Here is an 18,118-nt window from a genome sequence, read left to right as displayed (position 1 = left end):
TTGTGCCTGTCCTACAAATAAAGAAAAAACCTGCTTGATGTTCCTCACTAATGAAGGGCTGCAGCATGTTTCCAAAGCCTCCCCAAACATGGACATCCTCATAAAAACATTTTGTAAGGATATGATTATAAAATAAGAGAAGTTTAAAGTGTTATCATCTGCATTATCTAGGAGGATGTAGAACAGAGTGGATATGTGCAGATTTTGGAGCCAGACTGTTCAGATTTAACCCTTCCACTCCATCTTTATTTCTTTGTGACATTGTGCATGATATTCAATCTCTCTCTGTTAGCTTGCCTGCAAGAAGGAATAAAAATAGTACCTGCCTCATGGGATGCTGTGAAGAGTGGAGGAGATGAAATCAATACATTAGCCTGGTGGTAGGCAGCATGTGGTAGGTGAGTGGTCAGTATGCTACCTTTCATTATTCAACTTCTCTTCCCATGCAGGCACAGTGGCTGGTGACATGGACTTAGTTATTATTCAGGCTGTTTGAACAATAGAGACCTCCCTGCCACAACCCTGGAGAGCAGTTTTGACTTGAATTTTCTGAGCTGCTGCCTCATGTCTCCCTTTCAGACTGCCTTCTTTACTATATTTGTGTTTGCCACCATCTTGGTCCTTCATGTTGGATTACCACCAGGCTTCTGGAGTGGGAGCAACCAGATGCGAGAAAAACCTGCGGCTGACAGTGAGTTTCTAGATGGGCCATGAGATCATTATCTGCCTTGAACATTTTGAAACTTAATTTCATAAAACCGATATCTAGAGGAATTCCCTGGTGGTCCAGTGATTAGGTCCCATGTTTAAACTGCGAAGGCACAGCCAATAAATATATATATACATGCATACACAATAAAGCTGAATTCTACTTGATTTAGAAACCAAAAAGCATTCCAAAAGCCAAGCATGAAATTTGTTAAGAGGAATAACAGCATGACACTCCATAAACATACTGATTTATAATATATTTTTCACATATTTTCCATAAAAGACAGGAATGTGCCACACCCCCCAAATTTCTTCCCCCCGCCCCCACAATATAGTACCAGTTGGAAGAACGTTCTCTGGAGCCAGACTGCATGGGTTCGAATTCTGTTTGTCATTTTCTCATCCCTAGAAATTTACTATTCTGCTATTTTGGCAATAATGTAAATTCTGTTTCCTGATTGTAAGGAGGGGATAATAAGTCCCTTGTGAGGATTAAATGAGAAAGTGCATATAAAGGGTCACTACATCTCACTGAGTTAATTTCATTGACGTTACTTGGAGTTCAGTAGGATTGATCTCTAAAGGGTTGTTTGTTATATTATTATCCTCATATTGTCAGGCTGAGCCAATGAACCGTGGTTGATAGACAGTGTTCCATGGTGCCGGGTTCTAAATTCCACTAGAACAAATAGTGTTTATTTGAAGGAGGCTTTATGGTATGTGCACAACAGCCTGGAAAGATCAAGGAAATCTGGAATATAAACTTGGCTCTGTTATAACTGGTGTCATCACCTTTGGTGAGTGGAGTAACGCTCTTGGTTCCCCACCCAGATCACGTTTACTAGACTGGTGCCTGCACCTTCTCCTCCCCAGCTGCTGGGAGTATTGATCGAGGATGGCACGCAGCTGCCACTTCTCTGGAGAATCGCCCCCGGCTGATGGGAGTGGCCTAGTCCCGCAGTATCTGGGGAGTAATGCCTCCACCATCCTCAGGTGGCCTGAAGTCAATGGCTGACTGACATGGGGGTACAGATGCCCTCAAGGTGGAACGTCTCACGTTCCAGCTTTCCCTGTGTGATCAGGCTGAGGCCAGACGTCAATGCAAATCATCTCTTTGCTTCCCCTACTTACCTTTAGGCTTCTCCCAGAAGCTTTCTCTAAATCACTTGGGACAAGAATCCTTGTCTCAGGCTGCTTTTAGGGCATAGCTAAATCACTTCAATCATGTCTGACTCTTTACGACCCTATGGATCATAAAGCCTTCTAGGATCCTCCATCCATGGAGATTCTCCAGGCCAGAATACTGGAGTGAGTTGCCGTGCCCTCCTCCAGGGGATCTTCCCAACCAAGGGATTGAACTCGCGTCCTTTATGTCTCCTGCACTGGGTAAGCGGGTTCTTTACCACTAGCGCTACCTGGGAAGGAACCTCATCTAACACCTAAGAAACAACTAAGAAAGGAGATTCTGGGTCTCAGTTTCACTAAACAGAAAATGAGGGAGTTCAAGCCCTCTTTCACCCATGGGTCCATTTGGTGAATACAGATATTAATTTCTAGAGTATTTTTTATACTTTGTACCCTGATGCTCAGCTGTACACATTCTACACTTTTTCCTTTACTTTATATCTCCAAAGGGAGATCAGTTGAGGAACAATTAAGTATGTATCTCCTAAGTTAAGGGCTTCCCTGGTAGCTCAGCTGGTAAAAAAAAAAAAATCCTCTGGCAATGCAGAAGACCCAGGTTTGACTCCTGAGTCGGGAAGATCTGCTGGAGAAAGGGATAGGCTACCCACTCTAGTATTCTTGGACTTCCCTTGTGGCTCACTGGAGACCTTGTGGCAATGCTGGAGACCTGGGTTCAATCCCTGGGTTGGGAAGACGCCCTGAAGGAGGGCATGTCAATCCACTCCAGTATTCTTGGCCTGGAGAATCCCCATGGACAGAGGAAACTGGCAGGTTACAGTCCTTATGGACTGGTCACAAAGAGTCGGCTGAGCAACTAAACACTGCACAGCGCTCCTAAGTTAAAATTTTTGAGCACTGAAAGGTCTCTCTGTAAGGGAGGGCAGGGGAATGGAAGTCAAGACATTTCCCTTGCCTCAAGGAAATGACAGTAAACAAAGGCTTTGAATTTAGGTGTAGAACACTCAGCATTCTCTTGTTGATGCCCGCGTTTCCATTGCTTCCTCCACTGCAGACATCTTTCCAGCTCTGAAAGAAATCTCCCAGGCTCAGCCAGGTTGCAACCCCTAACAAAACCTTTAAACTCACATACCTGGGTGCTTTTTCATCATTTGCACAGTATTTATGGACACCAGAACAAATCATGCTGTGGTACAGTGTAAGAAAAGTTAGAGAATGAATGTCATTGGGTATCAGTGACCCTGGGAGGTCTGGGGAGACTTTGATTATGATAGGAAGAAAACCTTCATTAATGCCATACGCCTACTGGCCCATTCACTCATTTCTGAGGCAAATTTAAGTCAGGAGTGAGAGTGCCTTGTTATAATGAGTCCATCCTTCCTTTCTGGACAGTTTTCTAATTGCCTTTGCTCGCTTTTTATTTCTAATAGAAAATCAGATGAGAAAAATGAGGAAATAATGTGGATCTACCTGTTGATTTCCTTCCTATAAAATTGGCTCCATTAGTCACACAATAGCCTAAAGGGGAAATCTGCAGAAACTTCTATTTACAAGTTCTCTGTCTTCATACAGAAGAAAGTGTACCATTCTAAGATCTGAGTGTGATCTCTTGTTTACTGGGCATTTGGAAGCTGGCAAAAACCAGCTATAAAATACAGTTTCCTTGAGAGGGACAAGAGAAGAATTTGAGGAGGACAGGAGTGGGACAAAAGAAGAAGGAATAGGAGCTAACCGTGGCCTCCTGCTGAGCCAGCCTGTGACATTGGTTGTCTGGCTTAACTGTCACAAGACCTTTGCACAGCATGTGCTATTCTCATCACTGGTGAACAAGCAAGTTATACATGTAGAAAGTGTGGAGCAAGCACCTGAATGTAGCTCTCAAATTCATGGACTCATGTAGGAAATGAATTTCTTTGTTAGATGAAAATTGATTTAATTTGATATTAATAATTATTAAATAGTATTAAATATCCAAATTTATAAACAGGATGAGAAAACCTGTAAGTCAAGCAACAGTTAAAAATATTTATGATGTCGGATAGCAGGTTCAACTGTATCAAATCAATTTAAAAGAAGTTTCAACATTCTTAAGTTCAAAAATAAAACTCACTTAGTACAGGCTTATGGAATGAGATCGGAGAATGAAAAATGAAAACAGTACTAGATTTAATTTTCCTTCTTAAAAGAATAATATTATTTTGTATTGATTGGGTTTTTTAAATTTTATTCAAAAATTTTTTAAAAATTAAAAAAATAAATTGTCTGCAGTGCATTGCACATGGGATCTTGGTTCCCCAATCAGGTATTGAACCCACGCCCCCTGCAGTGGAAGCAGTGTAACTGCTGGACCACCAGGGAAGGTCCCTATATTGATTGTTAATTTTATGGTATCCTTTGAAAAAAGGTCGAACAGATACTATCATACCTATTTTGTAGATTGGGAAGACTGTACCAAAAGGATTTAATTAACCTTTTGAGTCACTTTTTTAGTAAATGTCAAGTAGTATTAGCACAGAGACCCAGCTCATAGTTTATCATTAGACTATCTGTTTTTATGGAATTTTTAAAATAAATATTTGAGATCCTCATATGTAAAGGAGCATTACTTAATTAACTCCATAATAGTTTTCAAGTGTTTACAATATATTGTGCTTACAGGAACCATGGAACACATGGGAATATGAAACACACAGAAATATCTTGAGCCTGTACCTGTCGTTAAGACTCTCACAAGCTGGTGAGGGGACAGGACAATCTATCAAAAACCCATTTCAGTCCTTTTCTGAATGATTCTTTAATTAAAATCGCTGCTAGAAGTGTGGTACATGTGAGAATGCAGAGGTGTTAAAAAACACTGTGGGCTTCAGTAGGGGTCATGGCCAAAGGTAGAAGGTAAGTTTCGTGTTGGGACCTGGAGACTAGAGATAGCAGTAAGGAGGATGAGGAGGAACCAGGTGAACAAAGCCGCACACATAGACAGGGACACGGCCCACTGAGAACAGACTGCAGGGTTTACTTGGGGGCATTGTGGTGAATAGAACATTCAGAGCCAGAATTACAGGACCTCTAAGGCTCATCAAGGTGGTCTGTGCCTTATCCTGCAGGCAAAGGGGAGCTATTGAGGATTCATTCACAGCAATGTAACATAATGTAAGTATTGTTATAGCAAGATAAATCTGAAGAGTGTATAGTATGAACTGAGGGAGGGAAGAGTATTAGATCAGACAGAAATGATGAAATAAAGTCATATACGTGAAATATATAATCCCATTAGTCCTAATGCCATTTTTATAATCATAGGACATAATAATGTAAATATAAAGTAATGAGAGCTAGTTCCAGGGTGATGGCTACAAAGAGAGGAATTGAAAATGAGGAAATCCAAGTAGTAAGGATCCATATGACCTGGTGACTAGTTGGAAATAGAGGAAAACAAGGGGACTGCTCTGTCCCCTTATAATTCTTTAATCTGCATAATTTTCAGGGTATACCCTTTGTACTCAGTCAAGCATATTCAGTTAGTCTCTATATTTTCCTTTATTTATTTTTAATTTAAAATTATATTCTATTATCAATTATGTCAGAGGGATAGATTCTCCCCCTAAGGGATGAGAGATTTATATGGTATGACCCAAAAGATTTTTGGGGACAAGTGACTCATAATGCAGCTTTTATGATCTCACGGTGATTTTAATGAAGCCAGACTTTCATGCAATAAACAGAGGATTATTATTTCACTCTGGGATCAGGAGATGGAAGGCTATAAAACACAAGCCTATTTTAAAGGCACCATTAGAACATATAAACATAAATTATGTTTTAAGGCTTAAAATTCTCAGAAAAGTTTCTTCTATATGGAACACTGTATATTTCTCATCTTTTACCACTCTTAAAACCCTCATTACTATGACATCTTGGCAAGGGAATTATGGTAGAAACACAGGATGAGAATAGGGATGATGGAATAAATTAGATGTTTCCCTACAAGAACTGGCTGTTAACCTGAGGCTTATTCAATATAACATTCACACATTCATTACAGCATTTATTTACAGGAGCTCTTGCTTTTTAGGAATTATGTTTTATATGGAAGAGACAAATAAAGCATATATGTGCCCTAAAGATGCTTAGAGTTTATGGGGTAAGACAGATTATTAAAAATTTTACCTAAGAAGTTTATAAATACTGTATGCATACAAGATTATGGGACTAGGATAGAGGGGCATGAGGGAGAAGGAACTGAATCTGGGTTGGAAGGTGAGTGAGAGGAAGAAGCAGAAGGAAGTAATGACTTTCAAGAGAAAGCGATGCTTGAATTGCCTTCTCCATATCTCTTGCCTATTCCTTACCTCCACTCCTCACCCCAGGACCACTTGTCTCTTTTCTGGGTAGTTCAACCACACACAGGTAATCCAAGACCATCTTCCTCTTTTTCTCTTACTACCTTTTACATGGTTGATTCCTAAAGAAGTATCTTCAGCTCAATCTACCTCTCTGATGAAACTCTGAAGTTATGGGGAGAAAGTTTATCAGTGCCTAAAAGAAGCCACTCAAGAACTGGAAAACTAATGTCTTGGAAGCCAAAGGAAGAGAGAGTTTCAAACAGGAAGTGGGTGTTAATGTTGGATGTAAAAAGAAACAAAACATGTGCTCTGACTTTGGTGGTTAGACCACTGACATACTTGGCAAGAAGATGTGAGAGAAACAGTGAGGATGGAGACTTAAAGAATATCATAAAGGCACCAAATAAACTGCTTATTTAAGACACATCTGAGAAAGGAAGAAAAGACAAAAATCAGAGGAGGGACTGGATGAAGGGAGTTTCTTTGATACAAAAGAGAACCATTTTCATGCTGAGGGCATTGCATCAGCAAAAAGGTTGCCATTGAACATAGACGAAGAAATTTGATAGAGTAAGTTATCAGGGTGGGGAGGGAGGAGCTGGAGCCCTTGTGGAGAGAAGAGTTTTTTCCTGCTCAAGGCAGGAAGTGGAAGGCAATGAGTGGGGATGCAGGGAAGTCTGTAGACCAGGAGGCAGGGAATCCACTTAATACGGATCACACACTTACTCTCCAGAGTCCCCCAAGTAGACCACAAAGAGGAGCAAGACACCATCACTGTGCAATCCTTTCTTAAACATTCACTTCATTTCAATGAATTAATGGATACTTAACCTTCTGCCCCTTGAAATTCAAACATGCCCAGAAGTAGCCAACAAAGGGCAGGATACTGGAAATAGATTCTCCCCAGAGGACTAAACTGCTGACCTTGCTCAGAACTGGTGGTGCATGATGCTAATAAAAATTAGTCTGATTTTCAGTCAGTTTTATTATCAACTTTAAATCATCTTTGTGACCCCCTTATCACTTTCATCTGACCAGATCTTTTCTGCCACCCTGTCCTTTCTACACCACTGCTGCTCAGACACCTTCTTCAAGGTTTCTCTTTGAAGCAAACATAAAGGCCTGAAACTAATTTAGGTAACAAGCATAAAAGAGCCTGAAGGAAATGAAAAAGTCAAGTTTAGCTCCTTCATATTGCAGAAGAAGAAAGCAAGACCCAGATAGACAGAAATCACTCAATCCAGAAATGGCTGAGCTGGGTCTGGAGTCATTCTTCCGGTTGGCCTTAGGGAGAAAGTTCATCTTGTCTGCCTTTTAAGATTGCAGCCCAGACAGCAATTTGGTGGCATCTAAGTAAGAGAATGGTCCATGTAGACCCAAGTAGATTCATAAGGAAACCAAGGCTTCTGGGGGAGGAGGTAGGAAGAATGACTTGATTGTTCTCCATTTCCCTTCCATGATGGAGTCAAAGTACTCTTATAGGACGTTGGAGATAACTGCAACAAACTCCTTTCTTTTCACTTCATTTATTGTTCTTTGATAATATTTTCAAAGAAATTTGAATTACCCACTTGGTCTTTTGCAATTCTTAAAGCCCCAAAATATATTTTCTGAAATGTGGGGTGTATGTGTGCACATGTGATAAAAAAATACAATCAAAATTTACATACATGATCTAAAAACCTAAGGCAACAACAAGGACAGTGATAGAAAATGGAGACCCAGGGAAATAAGCAGAGGACGAACCTGGGAGAAAGAACCTTAAGACATTCTCAGTTTCCCACTACCCTGATGTGCAGTGTTGGATATAATATCAATCATATTTCAAATGTAAGCACAAAGCTTCTTATTTTAAGACATACCACGGGAAAGCTTTACTTAAAATTTTGAGGAAGCAAAGAATTAGCCCCTTATTTAAATATTTTGCATATTTTAGTTTTCCTATTTAAATTTGCTTTAAATGGGAACGGACCAGTACAAGTATATCACAAAGGCAGGTAAACATCAAAAATAACGTCATGAAGCTTGGGATATTTACTGTTTGTTTGGCTCAAGGGAAGCAGAGGCAAAACTTTATAAAAATTAACTTGTGGTATAGACTCTTTCTACCTTCTTACAAGAATGTGGTCTTTGGTGGGAAATACTCTACTATGTCTAATAAATATTCTTATTCCCATACCTTCTATCTACTAGAGTTTTGATGACAATTAAACGTGATACTGTTATTTGGCAAAACTAATACAATTTGTAAAGTTTAAAAATAAAATAAAATTTAAAAAAAAAAAAACAAGGAAAAAAAAAAAGCACTCAATAAATGATTATAGAAGCTCTCCTGTAGTTGAAGAAGACTCGACTTGGGTCTACACCAGACCCAAGTCTTATCAAAATCAGATGGGACTGAAAGATTATTGATAACACAGCTAGACTCTTTTAGGGGACAACAAAAACCACTTCCTCCTAGTGTTCATTTGGTGATGAACGATTCTACCCAGTATGCCAATCGTGTCTAGTTCTATCCTTGTCAGTTAGGAATACTCTTTAAAAAAAAAAGCAACCTGGCAGGGGAATCTAGAAAAAGTTCTTACCTCTCCTGAAGTCCTATGGGCTTCATTTTGAAAGGAGAAGGGCAGACAGAGGTGGTAGCTTTGATCTCAGGAGTGTATCGGCCTTGAGGGTCCACAACCACACTCAGTACCTTTGGAGCCTGTTCAGGCTGGACCATGCTGTTGGCTGTCTTGTCCTCAGAATGTGCAGGCTGTAATACAATGGGTGATAGGTGGATCTCCTGATTTTTCTCTTTATCTTGTCTCAGGGAAAGCTGAAATTTTTCTTTTAATCTGTAAAGAATCTATGGAAGGAGATACAAAAAATTTCCGTCAGTTTTTCATGTTCAACAACAGAATATGATCTCCATCCCAACTTAGAAGACAAACCAAAGTAAGTGAGCAAAGCTTCCTAGGAAAATTTCTCAGTTTTATACTATTGAGGATTTTCTTCAAAAAGATAGTTTGTTTACAGTTATGGAGTGCAAAGGGCTTCTCTGGTGGCTCAAGTGTTTAAAAATCCACCTGCAATGCAGAAGACTTGAGTTCAATCCCTGGGTCAGAAAGATCCCCTGGAGGAAGAAATGGCAGCCCGTGCCAGTATTCTTCCCTGGAGAATCCTATGGACAGTGGAACCTGGTGGACTACAGTCCACAAGGTTGCAAAGTGTTAGACACGACTGAAGTGACTGAGCAAACATGCCCTCACAAGGAGTACAAACATATTAAACATATATGTACATGAGTCTGCTTTTCAAATAGAACTCAAAAACAAATATGGCTAATTTTATAAAAGTATCAGATGTCAGTTTGATCACATGTAAACTCTAATTTAAAACGACTGACATGGAAAACTTATAGAAAGAATAGCCATGATATAGAGACTTATGACTTCTATAGAAATAGAGATCTGCAACCACTACAATGTGTAAGAAGAAAGTCTCATAAAGTATTAATTAAAGCATAGCAATGCAATAAGCCACAAGTTCTTAATGTAAGAAATGCATTAGTCACATTAATTTGAGTATCTAGTAAATACTTGAAAAAATTAAAATTTAGGGCCCATGTTAAAGAATAATTTGGACAATCAGAATTTTCTTATTTACTTCTTGCTCCTTAAAATTTTTAATGTGTGTTGGAAAAAAGCCAAAGTGTCATGTTTCTTCATTCTCAGAGTTCTTTCTGGAATGGCTAACTCAATTCAGAAAGTTTTAAAACTTTTAAAAGAATAGGACTGACTTTGCTGGGACACGCCAGTGGACCAAATTGTGAAGAGATCAAGGTTTGTCCTTCCTGTCCTCAGGCTTTCCTTTTTATAAGCCCCTTTCCCCTTTTTTTCCTTTTCTTTTAAAAATATTAATTTTATATTTTATATGTTTTAATATAGTCTTTTTTCAGTTTTACTGAGATATAATTGACATATAACATTGTATACATTTAAAGTTTAAGATGTACAGTATAATGGCTTCATAGTTTTTTCTCCTTTCTTGATGATAACTCCTCTACTTCAGTTATAAAAAAAAGAATCAGGATGAAACAAAAACACAACAATCTAAGATGAGAAGGTATTAGACTGAAATTAAGAAGAAAAGAATTCAAAGAACTGAAAACTCAGCAGCAGGGTGTAAATCTTCTTTTAAGCAATAAAGAACAGAACTGAGAATGCAGAAAATACAATCAGTTAGATATGACAAAACTGAGAGTCTGCATGGAATCTATAGCAAAGGAGAAACAAATGAAGATGAAAACAAGAGAAAAGATGGGATATGGACTTCAGAGAAGAGTTATGGTAAATAATAAGCCAGAATAAGAGAGAGAAGCAAGTCATCCAAAACTATTTTTCAGTGCCTTGTGTGAAGTACAAAATAGACAAAATAGTCTGTATCCTGTTTCTATGGAATTTAGGGATATGGAATGAAAAAAATTCTTAGTTTTTTTTTTAAAGTATGTCGATTGAAAGAAGAGTGAATGTGAGAAGAAAATGGAGCAATTTTTATGACTTTGAGAAAAAATGCATATTACAGAGGACATATGAATCCCATACCTAGATAAACTGATATTCATGTGAATAAAGCCAGCAGGAGCAATTTCTCAAAGACACAAGGTTTCATAAGATATATTACCTGTCTACCCTTCCTGAAAAAACTTTACTCAGAGTCATGAGAGATATGACTCCAAATGAAGAACTGAAGAAATAGAAACTGTAATATGAAAGGGAGCCCTGGAATTATTTAAATGTAGAGTGAAAAATAAATTTATTTAGTTCCAACATCTCAGATTGTAATAACAAGAAATAAGTTGAAAGAGGGCAAAGAAAAAAATATGGATGAATATAGTTTTAGTTAGGGATACAGAGGGAACGGAAGTTAGGACGTTAGGAGGTTAGGAAAGAAAGACCTCCTTCTTTCTCTGGCTACAGGCTCCTCCAAGGAGTCCGGAACCTCAGCTGTCCCACCCACCTGTGTGCTTGGGGCAAAAGGAAGAAAAGGTCACCACCGTCCCAGCCTCACTGCACAAAATTATGGTAGAGATTCACATCTAGAGCAGACCTCTATGATATTAGAACCTGAGAATTGGGACTCAAACATTTTACTCCCAAGTCACAACATTAATTTGGAAGATTTACTTAAAGTCTTTATTCCTGATGTTTCTCTCTCTGTTGTATCTTGCAGCTGTGTGTAGTGGGCACATTCATTTCTTGACCCCTCCCAACCTGAGGGTCATCACTCACTAATAAAATGAGGATTATAATAGTATCCCATAAAGCTTTGGTGAATATTAAATGAGATAATTTACATGTTCACAATATTCAACTCTTAAATGCAACATTATCAGTGTGTCAATAACATATATACAGGTTTTATATATTTATATATATATGAAATAGAGGTCCTTCTGACCTAATTATACATGAAAGAAAATGAAGTTTAGCTAACTAATGTGGCTGCTCCAAAGTCAGCAGTTAGTTGTGGGAGAGCCAAACTCAAGGCCCCTCTGCTTCAAAGGACTGATCACTTCCCACCCCTTATGTGCATGCTCTTTGCCACACCATCGTTCTTAAAGATCAACTCTGAAATCACATCTGCTGCCCATGTGATTCTAGCAATGGGTTTGAACATCACCAAATCTAGGAGTACATTTTTGTACACTGAAAGTTCTCTCTGGGACTTCCCTGTTGGTCCAGTCACTAAGACTCCACACCCACAATGCCAGGGACCTAGGTTCGATCCTTAGTCAGGGAACTAGATCCCATATGCTGCACCTAAGTGTTCACAGATCAGATCAGATCAGTCGCTCAGTCGTGTCCGACTCTTTGCGACCCCATGAATCGCAGCATGCCAGGCCTCCCTGTCCATCACCAACTCACAGAGTTCACTGAGACTCACGTCCATTGAGTCAGTGATGCCATCCAGCTGCAATTAAAGATCCCGAATCCTGCAATGAAGACCCTGTACAGCCAAATAAATAAATAAATAGAAATATTAAAAAATAAAGTTCTTTTAAGGAAAAGGACTATGCACAGATGAGGTATAACTAGAAATGCATATTATAAATCAAACTGCCAGGAAATTAAGGAGAGTCCTTCTTGCCTTTTATGTCAGTTCACTTTTGTATAACGTGGTAACTTTTATACGGGTGGTATAAAAGTTGACTATGGAACGGTAAAGCTAAATCTTGAATTTTTGAAACAATGGGTTCTAAATATTCCTGTGACAAATATTATTGCATAAGGAAAAATGATGTTCAATATTAAGTGGCATGTAACTACTTTCTGTAGGATAGAAAATACTGAAGATAATGCCTAAGGATGGGGAGATGTTTTTCGACTTGCTGCTTCTTTTCAGTTTCTATAACCTTCAAAAAGCACTTTGTCAACATTCTGCACAAACAAAACCCACAATAGAACAATATCAATTAGATGACATGTATGTATTAAGATAAATACGTAATTACTGAAGATGAAGAAATTAGAATTTGAGACAGCTTTTCATTTTTTAATAGTAAGTTATTTTCCTGAATGAGAAAAGAAACAGACATATATTTACAAAAATCTATTTAATCAAGGATAATGCATATATTGTATATTCTAAGCTTTTTCACAGTCAACTATAATACATATTGGAGAAGGAAATGGCAACCTACTCCAGTACTCTTGCCTGGAAAATCCCATGGCTCCTCCATCCATCCGCAAAGAGTCGGATATGACTGAGTGACTTCACTTCACTTATAATACATAAATCAAAACATTCACTTGTCTGTTTACATTAGAGTTTTGGAGAAGCATATTTCAAAAATGGAAATGAGAGAGACTTCCCTGGTGGGCCAGTGGCTAAGACTCTGAGCTCCCAATGCTGGGGGCCCAGGTTCAATCCCTGGTCAGGGAACTAAATCTCATATACCACAACTAAAGATCCCACGTGCTGCAACAAAGACTTAGCACAGGCAAATAAATAAATAAATATTTTAAAAATGGAAATGAGAAAGCCAAGAAAATGTCAGCCTTCTCCCTAGTTCCACTGACAGGTGTTAGTGGAAAATTAGCTCTGGTTCATTTTTTTTTTCTTTTGATTTATTTCTTTAATTTTTAAAAGAAAATCCATCCTGAACCCTCCTCTCTCCTCCCTCCCCATACCATCCCTCTGGGTCGTCCCAATGCACCAGTCCCAAGCATCCAGCATCGTGCATTGAACCTGGACTGGCATCTCGTTTCATACATGACATTTCACATGTTTCAATGCCATTCTCCCAAATCTTGCCACCCTCTCCCTCTCCCACAGAGTCCATAAGCCTGTTCTATACATCAGTGTCTCTTTTGCTGTCTCGTATACAAGGTTATCGTTACCATCTTTCTAAATTCCATATATATGCGTTAGTATACTGTATTGGTGTTTGTCCTTCTGGCTTACTTCACTCTGTATAATAGGCTCCAGTTTCATCCACCTCATTAGAACTGATTCAAATGTATTCTTTTTAATGGCTGAGTAATACTCCATTGTGTATATGTACCACAGCTTTCTTATCCATTCATCTGCTGATGGACATCTAGGTTGCTTCCATGTCCTGGCTATTATAAACAGTGCTGCGATGAACATTGGGGTACACGTGTCTCTTTCCCTTCTGGTTTCCTCAGTGTGTATGCCCAGCAGTGGGATTGCTGGATCAAGCTCTGGTTCAAAGTCCTTCTATACCATTCATGAGCTTATGTTCTTGGTGGTGAACCTCGCCACATATTTTACAATCATCTCTTTACTTCATCTCTGGTTAGAGGTCACTTTTTAAATCTATATCTATGCAGTATGTGTAAAAGCTGATTTCTACATCTTTAATTAGGGGAAGCAGAACCTGGAGAATATACAATACTCCTAAGAACTGTTTAAATATTCAACAGAGAGAGCTGGTCTGTCTGACAAAATGTGAAAAGAACTGGAGAGGTTGGTACTTGGCCTATAGAGCAGTTGTCATGGAATTAAGCTCTACAGAAGTGTTTCCCAACACTTCCCAGCAGGAATTTTGCCCTCCTGGGAGATTTGGCCACATCTGGAAATGTCTTTTGGTCATGGTACTGGCCTTCCCAGATGATGCTAGTGGTAAAAAACCTGTCTGCCAATGCAGGAGACATGAGACACGGGTTCAATCCTTGGTTAGAAAGATCCCCTGGAGGAGGGCATGGCAACCCACTCCATATTCTTGCCTGGAGAATCCCATGGGCAGAGGAGCCAGGTGGGCTGCAGTCAAGGGGGTTGCAAAAAGTCAGACACAACTGAAGCAACTTAGCATGCACACACATACAGCGTGCACTAGGGTGTGTGCAGGGGGACACTGGCCTCCAGGGGGCAGAGGCTGGAGAGAATGCTAAGTACCCTGCAATGGACAGGACAACCCCCATTCCTGATAGAATTATCCAGGCCAACATGTTAGCAGTGCTGCTGTCGAGAAACTGGTATAAAGGACCTTAAAAATCACCTGGTATAGTCAGTCACTTCACATTTAAATCCGTGGTTGAGTGACTTATGGCAAGTTAGAAATGAAGTTTAGAATCCAGGCTTCCTGACGTATTCCTATAATCATTCTCCACTACAGTGTCTTTTAAATCCCCACAGATCTTCTTCCCCATCTTTTTCCCAAAGCCTCTGAAAAAGTGTTGTCAGAAATTTTTCTCTGTGCAGATCGAGATCTGGAATATACCATATGTATGTTTCTCTATATGAATGGACTTTGTTTCCAAACTCTACCTAAAAGCTTGCTGTTGGAGTGGCAAGTCAATATAACTTTCCCTTTAAGAACTTTCTGTTTAAATCTTGGGATTATCAACACACTCATTTGATCATTTGAAAAAAGAAAGAGAATGGAATATTGAATGAAAGAATCTGTAAAAATCAAAACTATTGCAGGAGCAAAAAAATAACAGGAGGAAGAGAACCAGAGAAACCAGAGAAACAAATGAGAGGAAGCTTAAAATAATCCTATAAAGTTATTTTGCAGCTTATAATTTTCATTTTAAAAATCTTATTCAGTTGTACAGCTTAAACTTATGCAATGTCAGACATCAAATACATTTCAATAAAACTCATAGGTGACTAACACAAAAAACATCTGTTTGGATTAAAATATGTTCAGATCTCAAGAGGATGCCACCAACTAACAGTCATAGCACTTCTCCTTTGCAGTAGTTTACAGTTAGTTCTGAAACAGTTCATTCATTTCTTTTAGTTGAATAAAATGTGGATCGCTTGTTACTACATTGCAGGAACAACACTGTGGGGGCAAAGATAGCACACAGTCCTCGCTTCTGGGGATTCACAGGCTTCCAGAAGAGACAGATGTGTAAAAATGATGTCCAGTACAAGGCACTAGGTGTAAAATAGAGCTGTGTCGACAGCAGGTATGGTAGTACACATTTATTACGTCTGCCTGAGTTGAATGTCTCTAATTAACACAGACATTGTCATTGATTTCTAGACTCCTTCGTGGCCAGAAATAGATGTTCACAAGACAGAGTGACAGGATTTGAAGAAACTACAGTGTGATCCCTTTACATATAAAATCACGGGAAAGAACCCAGACTTTTAATCCAGATAGACTTGGATTTGAATTCCCACCTCTGCTCTCAGACACCCACATGCTGCTTGTTCTTGGTCAAGTCACTTATCTTCTCTGATCTTGGTTTCCTTTTCAGTAAAATTAGGAAACTAAAATACATTGTGTTTATATATAAAGTCTATAATTAATAAATTATTGTACTGTATACTTAAAATTTGCTAAGAGGACAGATACTGCGTTAAGTGTGCTTATCACAGCACAAATCATAATAAAGAGGAAAAGAGAAACTACTGGAGCTGATAGATATATTTATGACATAGATTATGGTGATGGTTTCATGGGTGTATGCTTGTCTCCAAACTCGTCAAATTGTTTACATTAAACATGTACAGATTTTTGTATGTCAATGAAGTGTGTTAAAAATATATTGTTTAGTACCAGGCAGTACATTTAGTACTGCCTGGAAGAAACTAGCTATTATAGTTGTTATATTATTTTTGTTATTATTGAGAGGGTTGTATTTTGAGCTGAATGGTTTCTATTAATACAGAAAAAAACAGAAAATTAGTTTGAGAGATACGTCTACTTTGGAAAATGGTTCTGTAACCAAAGCATTCCAGCTCGGAATCTAGTCCCATTTCCTGAACCACTAGGAATTACCTATAACATATTAGAAAAGTGTGGCTGTATATGTTCACCTTTGACATGAATTTTCCTTGTGATGTTCAGGCTACATTAGGTAGTCCAATAGAGAGTTTGCTTTGTCCACTACCAAGACCATGACTAGACAAACATTTTGAATGACATATTGATGGCTCTTCTACGGGCAGAGATTTTATTGACCCAAACATCTACTTTTTATGTGTTTTCTAAAACTGCTTTCCAGGACTTCCCAGGTGGTGCAGTGGACAGGAATCCACCTGCCAACACAGGGGACGTGGGTTCAGTCTCTGGTCCAGGAAGATCCCACATGCTGTAGAGCAGCTAAGTCTGTGCACCACCACTACTGAGCGTATGTGCTGCAACTACTGAAGCCGGAGCACCTGGAACCTGTGTTCTGCAACAAGAGGAGCCATTGAATGAGAAGCCCGTGCACCAACATGCAGAGCAGCCCTAGCTCGCCACAACTAGAGAAAGCCTTCATGTGGCAAGGAAGACCCAGCACAGCCAAAAACAAATAAACTCAAATTGCTTTCCAGTAGCAATCTGGTCTGTAGACAGCTCTACCTAATTCCATAAATACTTCTGCACTTGTTAATAAACTTCTAAGTGCACTGGAGATGTAATGCAGGTGATAAACCACATTCTTTCTATTATTTATTCCAGTTTTAATTCTTCTCAGTAATATATTCCTCCACCTAAAACAGACTGAATGGATTGGAAATTGCCCACACGTTTTTCCCTGGAAAATTGTATTTGTCTATTTGCTGCGCCACCCACTCTGCGTTCACATTTGAGAGGTGCTAAATAAGTCACACATTTGAAAATGTCATGCGTGTCTAATTTTATGCCTGGCAACATACTTTTTTTTTTTTTTAATTTTAAGGAAAGTAAACAATATGCCATATTTCAAAAATTTTGCCAAGCCTTATGTTATTGTTACAGAGCATGTAATCCTCCGTGACAGTAATTTACCTATATAATTTCATAACAAAACCACATGCTTTTCATTTCTATGATATGAGGAAGGCTTGGACACAAATAATGGCATTTGATCTTTCATAAATATAATTAATGCCAGAGGGAAATTTCTGAGTTATATCTTTTCCTTTGCCATGGAATCAACAAAATTATGGGAAACAGAAACCAGAATATATTTGTTTGAAAGTCACAAGAGTGATAGTGTAACTATTACAGAGAGATCCGAGGAAAAAACTTACTTTAAATCAAGATCATTATCAAAAACACTTGAACATGTACAAAGATAAGCTTATTTTAGAGAATCACATTTGACCAGTCCTCCATGTGAACTTGTCAGTGGTTAAGTTGTATCAGATAAACTTAACTTCATCGTCTTCCTGTGTAACAGGTAGTAGTTATTTTTCTATCAATATTAATTCCTTTCTATACTGCTGATTCCCCTTCTATTTTTTAAATTGACCCTTTCACATTAAAATGGAAGATCCTGTTTGAAACATATCATTCTACTACTTTCTTTCATTTATTCAAAATCTATTGGGATACAAATCAAAAGTGTTTCTTCTGTCTCACTACTCCCCATCTTGAATGGATTCCTCTCCCAGGAAATGGAAACACAACCATCCGGATTATCAGTCAAATAACCTGAGAGTCATCCTTCGTTTTTCTCTTTCTTCCTCCCAGAGAATCAGTACACAGC

At 38.7% G+C, this 18,118-nt stretch overlaps 1 protein-coding gene and 1 long non-coding RNA gene across 5 annotated transcripts in view; one reads left to right on the top strand and one right to left on the bottom strand.

The window, feature by feature from the left end:
- The window catches only part of PTPRR (protein tyrosine phosphatase receptor type R), a 273,598-nt gene that overhangs the window by 90,977 nt on the left and 164,503 nt on the right, over positions 1-18,118 (bottom strand). For all 4 annotated transcript variants that reach the window (XM_061416475.1, XM_061416476.1, XM_061416477.1 and 1 more), the window contains one exon: positions 8,783-9,045. In XM_061416475.1, the coding sequence (XP_061272459.1) occupies positions 8,783-9,045 (263 nt within the window). The remainder of the gene's footprint in view (positions 1-8,782; positions 9,046-18,118) is intronic.
- On the top strand, positions 1,393-17,276 carry LOC133247540 (uncharacterized). The gene is made up of 5 exons (XR_009736423.1): positions 1,393-1,508; positions 9,010-9,134; positions 9,914-10,021; positions 15,488-15,622; positions 16,667-17,276. It is a non-coding gene; the product is annotated as an uncharacterized LOC133247540 (long non-coding RNA).

This window comes from Bos javanicus, chromosome 5, assembly GCF_032452875.1.
Source record: "Bos javanicus breed banteng chromosome 5, ARS-OSU_banteng_1.0, whole genome shotgun sequence".
Taxonomy (NCBI): Eukaryota; Metazoa; Chordata; class Mammalia; order Artiodactyla; family Bovidae; genus Bos; species Bos javanicus.
This window is presented reverse-complemented; position numbering and strand designations above follow the sequence as displayed.